This window comes from Myiozetetes cayanensis, unplaced genomic scaffold, assembly GCF_022539395.1.
Source record: "Myiozetetes cayanensis isolate MyiCay16 unplaced genomic scaffold, myiCay2020 scf2-11, whole genome shotgun sequence".
Taxonomy (NCBI): Eukaryota; Metazoa; Chordata; class Aves; order Passeriformes; family Tyrannidae; genus Myiozetetes; species Myiozetetes cayanensis.
In genome coordinates, this window is record NW_026087411.1 from 112,776,262 (window position 1) to 112,786,189 (window position 9,928).

At 44.4% G+C, this 9,928-nt stretch overlaps 1 protein-coding gene across 1 annotated transcript in view; it reads left to right on the forward strand.

Moving 5' to 3' along the window:
• Positions 1-9,388, forward strand: part of PINX1 (PIN2 (TERF1) interacting telomerase inhibitor 1) — a 63,585-nt gene extending 54,197 nt beyond the window's left edge. The window contains exon 7 of the mRNA XM_050314802.1: positions 6,318-9,388. Coding sequence (XP_050170759.1) covers positions 6,318-6,914 — 597 coding nt within the window. The 3' untranslated portion in view covers positions 6,915-9,388. The remainder of the gene's footprint in view (positions 1-6,317) is intronic.
• The last annotated feature ends 540 nt before the right edge of the window (positions 9,389-9,928 follow it).

Here is a 9,928-nt window from a genome sequence, read left to right on the forward strand (position 1 = left end):
GACTTTTTCCTTGTCCCTTTTCCATTAATTACTTCCTAACCTCTCTCCTTGTCCTTGCTGGGTTGGAGACAGAGCTGATAGTTCCTGTGGAGTGTAGCAGTTGCTATCAGCTGCAAGACAGCAGCTGATTTTTCAGTGTGTTCTAACACAGAACTTATTTTAATGGAGTCAGGAAAGTGCTTCCCTGTAGTAATTGCAACTTGTCCTTTTCAAAAGTGTTTTGTGTCATACAGGCAATAGACACTCAGGATTTTCATTCCATTTCCCCCTGGGTGGATTCATTGCTTTATTGGCACTCGGGAGAAATAGCAGTGAAATGACACCTTGCTCTGGCTCTGTGAGGTGCCCTGGTGGTTAAAATACCAGTCAACAAACCCCAGAAATTGCAGGTGTGGCACTTGGGGACATGGGGTGGCCTTGGCAGTTCGGGCGGAATGTTTCAACCAGAGGACTTTTCCAACCTTAACAATTCTGTGGTTACCTGGAGGTCAAACTGGATCCCTGTTTAAGTTTTTAAAGCATTGCAGGGCTGGGAGATGCTCCTGGGGATCCTCCATTTTCCATTCCAAGCAAGGATTAACTGTACCTAATGCTTTCCTGGGAGTTGTTTCTGAGTTGTTTTCAGAGGTTGAGACTCCCAGTGGTTGTTGAGGCTTCACATACCTACTGATTTCTCCTACTGAAGTTTCATGTGGGTGATTTACATCTGCTGCTGCTTGTCCTTTTCCTCATGAGCACCAGAAAGATCGTCCCATTTTCCCTTTGCATCAGCCCTTTCTCTACTGGAAGTCTGTTATCAATAGTTCTTCATAAAATGCTGTCTGCAGGTGAATTAAAACCATCAGAGCCTCCTGAGTACCTGCTCTGGAGCCAGAATTGAGTTCAGAAACTGATGGTATGAGGCCTTATTTATGCATGTATTTATTTTAATCCTGCTTACCCTCATCGTGCTGCAAGTCTTTGTTCACTCTCTTGCCTGTTTGATCCCAATCCAAATGTTTATGCTCATACTTAACTCGAAGTTGTCAGCTCCTTCAGGCAAGGCTCTGTCCTCACTGATGTCTGCAGAGCTCCAGAGTGGCTCTCCAGGAATAACCTGCAGCCATTCCTGGGTCAGAAGGATTCAGGGATTCCCTCAGTCCTGTTTGGTTTTTTTGCACTGCATGGGGGTCATCCCAAAGCACCTCTGGGGGGAGGATCTGAAGCAGCAGGAACACAACTGGATTATCTTAATCTTATTGTTACACTTTCTCAACCAGAAAGCAGGTGATGGCTGTGGTTCAGCCAGGAAGGGGTGGTTGCATTTTAAAGCTATGAATTATCTATCATGTGTTTTCCAGGTAATTCAGGCTCCATGTTCTTCATCCAGCCCACTTAAGTGAGAATCTACTGAAATTAGAGTTTAGATTTATTTTGCCTTTGCCTTTTTGTGTCGTTTTTGTGAATTGGAGCTCACAAAACTGGTGTGAGTTAGTACCCCCTCCTTTCCAAATGAGGAAGCAAAGGCTTAAATAACAGCAGTTCATACATAGCATATCTGAGATGGTATAGGAGATTTTTTTATTCCCCTATTCTAAGCTTTTAAGTGCTAGAAAAGACATACTTGCATTCTGAAGAGTCTGAATTAACCCAAGCTGCTTCAGTTGCTCGTGTACCGACACCCCTTGCTTTGCTGGTTGGTTCTATCTCACTTTTCCTCCCAGAGTAACGTGCAGGTGCAGTTTTACTTTTTGAATATTAATTATCATTGAATCACAGAATGGTTTGTGTTGGAAGGGACCTTAAAGATCATCTCATTTCAACCCCCTGCCACGAGCAGGGAACCTTCCACTAGACCAGCTTGGGTTTCATGAGGTGTCTAAATCCTTTCCACTTCAGCCTTCTGCTCTTGCCAGGCTGTTTTCATGATGTGATGTGAATTGCTTTGATAATTAATCATAATCCTCTGTGTTTTCTTTCACTAAATAACTGTGGCTGGAAGGTAGTTTCAGAGTGTGATGCCTTGGAGATGCAATCCTGATCCTGCAGGATTCAAGGGAACCAGGATTTCCCCTCTATAAGTTTAGTGTCCTGACTTAATGATTTAATCAGCAAGTGAAGCAAACACGGCAGTACATAAAGTGCTTTATGTCCTTCAGATTATTTTCCATACATTTAATTACATAAACAGATGATATTTACAGGGGACTTCTGGCTGTAATTGACCTTCATCTTTTCCTGTGCCCTTCCCAACCTCTCCTTGAATTTTCCTATTGTTTCCTCTTAATCATTCCACATTTAACATCACGTTTCAGGCAGTTGTTTTCTCCTGCTTGGAACCATCCCACCAATTCCCCAGAGACCAGGATTCCCAATTCCTTTTAATTCATCTTTTCAGAACTTTTTCATTGGCAATTTTGGAACTCATGGAGCTCCAAATTTTCAGGTTTTCCACCAGTTACAGCACAATTGCTCTTTCCCTTTTACATGACCATCATTTTTTTAGGGGTATAGGAGTGTCCTTAATCTTGTGAAAAATTGCTTTTCAGAAGTTGCAGCAGCACAAGGCACATTTAAGGATGCATTTCTTATTTTTGTTGGAATTTTTTTCTATGTGTGTGTTGGGTCAAGGAAGGGGGGAGAATTGCATAAACTGAGAGAGGTTAGAGAAAAGCCATGTTTGGAGTTCAGCAGGGTTCCCATGGCTACTAGGACAGGTACATCACGGAAGCGGGAACACTTTGGCATTTAACAGCCCTTCCAGGTGATTTATGGTTTTACATAAGCTTCTCCTAAACCCAGAGGTTCTCTAGGGTTGGCACCTCTTTGCTTGTCTCCATGCCCTGTTAGTTCTGTGCTCAGTGGCCCGTGGTTATTAAAATTCTTATCAATAAAGGAGTTTCTGAGCAAGGTTCTTATTTTCTGGGCTCGTGCAAACCTTCTGAACTCCTCTGCTTAACCAAAGGAACATTTGTTTTTATGCCTAATGTATTTTATAAAAAGAAATGCGTAGAGTTCAAGTAATATTTGCCTTCAATTACAGTAATTAAGTTGTCAGGACTTGGAAGTCACCAAGGGAATGAGAAAATCCTTTCCTGGTTGGCCAGGGGGTATGTGGTGTTCTGGTCCCAAGTGCGTTTTACATCTTGGGGTGGGGAGGGAAACTGTTCAGGCTGAAAACCTGGGAGACTGTTTGCCCTTTTGCAATCCAGGGTGTCCAAATCCTGCTGTGGGTAGAGGGAAAATGCCCTGTTCCACTGTGCTTTAGCAGGGCAGCAGGTTTGGATCTGCTGGATCCACGGGCCAGTGGTGTGAGAGTCAACAGGGCCGAGAGCCGGGTCCTGCACTTGGTCACCACAACCCCCTGCAGCTCCAGGCTGGGGCAGAGTGGCTGGAAAGCTGGAAAAGGACCTGGGGCTGCTGGTTGATGGCAGCTGAACACAAGACAGGGTGTGCCCAGCTGGCCAAGGAGGCCAATGGCACCTGGACTGTATCAGCAGTAGTGTGGCAGCAGAGCCAGGGCAGTGCCTGTCCCTGTGCTGGCACTGCTGGGGCACCTCCAGGGCTGGGGACAGTTCTGGGCCCCTCAGACAAGAGAGACACTGAGGGGCTGGAGCGTGTCCAGGGAAGGGAACGGAGCTGGGGAAGGGGCTGGAGCACCAGGAGCAGCTGAGGGAGCTGGGGGGGTTCAGCCTGGAGAAAAGGAGGCTCAGAGGGACCTTCTGGTTCTCTGCAACTCCCTGACAGGAGGGGGGAACTGGGGATGGATCAGGCTCTGCTCCCAGGGAAAAAGGGACAGGATAAGAGGAAACAGCCTCAAGCTGTGCCAGGGGAGGTTCAGGTTGGACATCAGGAGGAATTTCTTCATGGAAAGGGTTGTCAGGCATTGGAAGGGCTGCCCAGGGAGGTGGTGGAGTCCCTCTCCCTAGACACGTCCAAGGAACTGCTGGACGTGGCACTCAGTGCTCTGGGCTGGGTGTCAAGGTGGGGATGGGGCACAGGTTGGACTCAAGGATCTTGGAGGTCTTTTCCAGCCTAAATGATTCAGTGATGGACTGGGATTCTGTGCTTGCTGGGTTAGGAAGTAGGTTTTATTAAACATATATAAACATAGGTCAAACCATTTATCCTGGGAATTCTGTCTCATCAAACTTCTGCTGCAGCTCCCCTTTCAAATGTCACCTGGATGTGGATGTGTGTGGACACATCCTGGTTTTCCCCATGTTCAACATCTCTTTTGCAGGCTTCTCTGCCAGAAGTCAAATAGTTTCAGTTACTCCATAAACCTGCAGGAACACTACAACATATTCCTACAAGAAAAGTACCTGATTTTGATAAGTGCCCACACAAACATTCCTGGAATCTCAAGTGCAGCCTTACTTTCGTTCCACTGGAACAGCTCTCCTGAAAGCAGATGTATGAGGAAATCCACTCGTAATGCATCACTAATGACACCAATTTTTGCATTCCTGCTGATGTGAGTAAAGGGCTATGGATGCAAGAAGGAGTCAGACCTGGAAAACCTTCCTCCCAAACCCTGATAAACCCCACTTCAGGCAGCAAGTTTAACGATGCCCCGAAGAGAACCAGCTCACTTATCTCCACCATCGTGCAATAACTGTAAAGTGTGGAGATAAGTGGGTTTATATCTCCCAGTTCTCTGCTGGCCTTCCCTGGGTATCAGTTTATGGCAGTGAAAGTGGCTGTAAAATATTGCTGCCCTGATTTGGTGGTGTTTTATAGTCCCTCCAGTTCACATTCAGGATGCGTGGGTGGAGTGGATGCTCTTATCTCTCTGTGCATTTATGAATGGAAAACCAGGGAATTATCTCAGTCATACTCACCCTATTTGGCTGTAATAGCTGTGGTTTAGCTCCCTTTCAAGAACAGGTTGTAGGGCAGATGTTGGTGAGGATTCTACTCCAACCTGACCTGCTCAGCTTTTCCCATCCAGAGGGGGGTGTTTGGTTACCTGCAGTGTGAACAAGGCTTAAAAATAAATTAGGGAGCTGAGGGAGCTGGGGGGGCTCAGCCTGGAGAAAAGGAGGCTCAGGAGGGACCTTTTTGCTCCCCACAACTCCCTGACAGGAGGGAGATCAGGCTCTGCTCCCAGGAAAAAAGGGACAGGACGAGAAGAAACAGCCTCAAGCTGTGCCAGGGGAGGTTCAAGTTGGACATCAGGAGGAATTTCTTCATGGAAACGGTTTTCAAGCATTAGAAGGGGCTGCCCAGGGAGGTGGTGGAGTCCCCATCCCTGCAGGTGTCCAAGGAACAACTGGATGTGGCACTCAGTGCTCTGGGCTGTGTGGCAAGGTGGGGATCAGTCACAAGTTGAACCTGATGATCTTGGAGGCCACTTCCAACCTTAATGATCCTGTGATTCTTTGAAAATCTGGGACGCTTCCAAGAGTCATTTGTGACTTCTGCCAAGCAAAAACCACAAAGGCTTTTTTTTTGGGTGCTTTGGTATGTATGTGAACAAGGCTTAATTTCAGCTGCCCGTTTGGCTTGTTTATTTTGTAAATCCCAGACAATTTAGCAAATTGCATATTTTCAATTTGTTGCTTTTTCAGAGTCAGTTCTCTTCGTGCCATACAAAACATCCACTCCACAGCGATACTTTGCTTTTAGTTGTGTATTTACTTTCTAGATACAAGACTCTTTTTAATAACTCCTCACCTGCAACCAGAGTCGAGCAACTCCTCAGTTCACGTCTGCAGAAGCCTTGTAAGATGTAACCTGTGATGTTGTTTTTGCCATCTGATAACTTGTGATCAAATGGAGCCTGTTTAAATAACAACATCTGGGACACAATGACAGCGAAGCAGCCTCGAAACAAACATTTCAGAGGATCAGATAAGATGGAAGAGATGCCTCAGTGCTGGATTGCTCCCTGGATCTTGAGCCCTTTGCTGGAGAGGGATACCAGGCATGGGATTTCCTTTGTGCCATGGGCTAATAGATTGTGCTGGATTATTTCTCCTGTTGGTTTATGTCTTGCAGAGATATGTGCTTTTGTAAGGGGGGTGGAACATGCTGAGTGTGGTGGTAGTAACCTCAATCTGCCTGAGTTGCATAGGAGTAGGTTAAATAAGGAATTCAAACCAACTGAAAATTGTCTTGTTTTGTGTTCTCTCACTGCCTTCCATCCTTCCACCTCTAAACCTACAGCATCTTTTACATCAGGGCTGCCTCCCTTCCACCCAAGCCTACACTTTTACAGTTAATTTTCAAAGCACCGCGTTGCAATATTTTTCTTCTGAACGTGCAGAAATCAGCTTTATATTTAAAGCCATTATTCCTGACTCTCACTCCTGCTTCTCTTTGTTCACTTGCAGGAGGATATCACTGATCCTGAGTCTCAGGAAGACAAGGAGAGCAAGGGCTGGCTCTCTGACCCTGCAGATGGTTCCAACACAGTGAAGAGCGTTCTCACTGTGCAGGAGTATTTTGCCAAGCGCATGGCAAAGCTGAAAGGATCCCAGAAGGAACCAGAAACAAAGGTGGATAATTCCAGCCCGACAGCTGATGAAGCTTTGGATCCTGTGGAAGAGCTGGAAACCAAAGTGAAGAAGAAAAAGAAGAAGCAGAAGAGAGAGGAGGAGGCAGAAAGGACAGAGCACTGCGAGAAAGAGCCCGAGACGAGTGGTTTAGATGGGGAGGAACTGGGTACTCCATTAAATGAATGTCACAGAGGGAAAAAGAAGAGGAAACATAAAGAGCAGCACAAAGGGGAAAACACCAGCTGTGATGAAAATATGGGCCATGGAGAAATTTATGTGGGAATAGCTGATGGGGAGGATCTGGGTGTGAAGGACCAGGAGGAAGAGCAGAAGAAACGCCGTAAGAAGAAACACAAAAGGCAAAAAGAGGAGGTGGAGGAGTGTGTGGAAGGAGCTCCCAGGAAGAAAAAGAAGCACTGCAAGCACATTTAACCATTTCAGACTCACTCTGAGGTGAATTAGAGGAGGACTCTGGGTAAACTCAGCAGCAAACACGTTGTGCCCCAGGGTAGAACACGGTGCTCCACCTCCAGCTGGGACCACAGCCTGGGTTCAAGTGTCTCTTCCAAAGGAGAACGTGGTGATGGGCCAACATGAGCTTCAGTGCCATGTTAAAAAGGGATCCAGCACGTGATTCAGACTGTGAAAGGCAGGGAACTACTTCCTGCTGCTTCACACCAACTGTGTTTTTCCCAATTCAGGAAAAAGTACCAAAAAAACCACTGCCTTTTTTATTAAAGTTATTTTCACTTGTGAGAGCCCAGCTCTGCTTCTGGAAACAGGAGGGGGTTTGCAAAGCTGTTTGTGTTTTTTCACTGATTTTTTGAAAAGCAATGTCTAATTTTTTTCATTGATCTCCTTTTACAACTAAAATGAATGTTTTTTTCTTCCCAAAATGCTTACCCTGATTAAAGGTTTACAGCTGAGTGTCAGTACTAGAGGATGAAATAAAAATGCCTCCCTGTGTTTTCAGACCAGTTGTTTAACTGTGGTGAAACAGTTGTAACTTTGCACCAGAGCTAAAGGAACCGTGTATCAACCATCTCTGCTTACTTAGATGTGTATTAATCATTTATTAACCATATCTAAATGTGTCATTTATTAACCAAATCTAAATCTGTCATTCTCAGGCAATATTCAGGGTCTCCTCAGTGATGCATCTGGCATTCAGAAAGTTGGAGAGAGCAAGTTGTTTTTTTCTGAAATTAGGAGACCAGTAGATTTTCAAAGCACAGTCATTAGCATTGCCACTTCCACATTGAAAACTTGCAATTCAGATTTATAACCAAATTAGAACTTGTTTCAAATTGTGAGCCTGGAATTAAGTAAGGCTGGAACTCAGCACTGCCAGGAGAAGTTTTGTGTGAGATCTTGGAACAGTCAGCATGAATTTTGATGTGTTCAGATCTCTCAGTTAAGAGCTGTCAGGAGAGATGGGTGAGCTTGGAAGTGGTGGAATTTGCCATCCTGATGTCCTGCTCTGATATTCCTTTGGCCACAGCAAATGGACAGCACAGCCCTGAAATCCAGCCAGTTGTCCTGGCCCAATCCAGAATTCAAATCCATGAGCTGCCCATTTCATTAAGGCCTGGCTGTGTCTCATCAGTGTAAATCTAAACCACCCCATTGGCTGCTCTGCTGAATAAAATGGGTACATTTTTATATTGTCTTAGCTCAGTGGAGTTGCTTAACGTGGTTTGAGAAACATTGTCAAGATGCAGATGTTAATAGGAAAAAAAATTTCCTTTAGCTGCCTTTATTGTCCAGTGGAAGGAACTTCATCTGCAGCACAGACCACATGGCTTTGGGTGTTTGATTTGCAGCTGAACTCTTCCTTTTTTTAAGATCTCTTGGTTTCCAGTGCACCTTTTTTTTTTTTTTTTGCCCTCAGGACATGCTCATTCATTGCTGCAAAATTACTGTAGTTTTACTTATTGTATGGGAGAACAAGATGCCTTTCTCTGTGTTTCACATCACATGCCAGTGGTTTTTAACCCTTGTAGCATCTCCTTTTCAGGAGAAATACAATTATTATCCAATATAATCCTGCTTGTTCCTGGCTTCCTTAAATGATCTACCAATTAATGCCATCAGGTTGCTTTGAAGTTGGGAGTAAACTCCATGACTGAGGTGAAAAAATTATCTTTGTGTTACCTCTTTGAATTTTTCTTTATTAGTAGAATCCAAAAGTCTGAGTGTTTGCAATTCTATTTTTTTTTACTTTTAAGCAGCTGAACTTCCCAGTTTGAATTTTTGTTTGTTAGAATCCAAAAGCCTGATTGTTTCTAATTAATTTTTTCTTTTCTTTTTTAACTCAACTCTTAAGCAGCTGAACTTCACAGCCTCTCTGGGATTTCAATTCCAAAAGGTGCTAGTCAAGGAATAAGGTTTCCTTCTCCAAATCCTGCTGGGCTTGTTTGTTTGTTCCCTCTATTAATCTTCCAGTTTCTGTGTGCTAATTCTTATGGGTGTTTGGCCACATTCCAGTGCCAGTTACAGAAAGAATGAAATTCCTGGAATAAATCTTTAAATTTATGGTGTCCCTGCAGTTAAGTGCAGTATACCCAGGATTTAAATCTGGCTCAGATGGAAGTATCAGCTACAAATGGAAGATCCTCTCTTTCTACAAGAAATGCATGGCACTTTATCCCAGGAAATGTGGGATTTTAATGTGCCTCAAGCTCTGCATGTGGTTTGGGGGGGGGGGAGGATCATAACAAATAAATAATCATAAATCATAAATTGCTTGCATTTGACACAAGCAATTCATTTAAGTGCCCTGCTCTGTGTTAGTGGTCAGCCCTCAAATGTGTTGCTCAAACGAAAGGCTCTTCTTACAAGATACTGCCCAGTGAAATTGGAACAACAGGAACATGTTTCGAAGTAATAAATTATATTTGATTTTTTTTGTTTGTTTGTTTGTAGTGGGTTGTGAGTTCAGTTTTAACCAAACCCTGGTTTGGCAAGAAGGTCTTTTTTAGAAAGCATAAGAAAAAGAATGACATCACTGCCCAAGTGGTGGAATTAGCAGAATGCGAGCACAAAAGGAACGACTTGGTTTCATTTCCGCGAAAATCAGACTTTTAAACTACGGGGTCTTTTGTGGCACATTTCTCCATTGTCCTTAATTTACCCATTGTACTCCCACATTGCAGCACAAAAATGATGTTCCTCCAGCAGTGGAATTACCTAGAAACTGAGCAAAATGGGGCTCTGCTTTCCTGCCCAAGCGGGGAACGATGGACACGCAGCAGAGATACTGAAACGTGTTCAGTTTTGGTAACCCCAGGTCACCAGAGACAGAGAAGATGATTTTCCTTTTTGCACTGGGAACATTCCAACGTGATGGATTCTCCATTCTCTGCAGGTTTAGGGGTTGTTCTTTGCTTTGATCCTCGGAATTCCCAGGGGGCTCCACATGCAAACCTGACGTGGTTTGCAAGTGC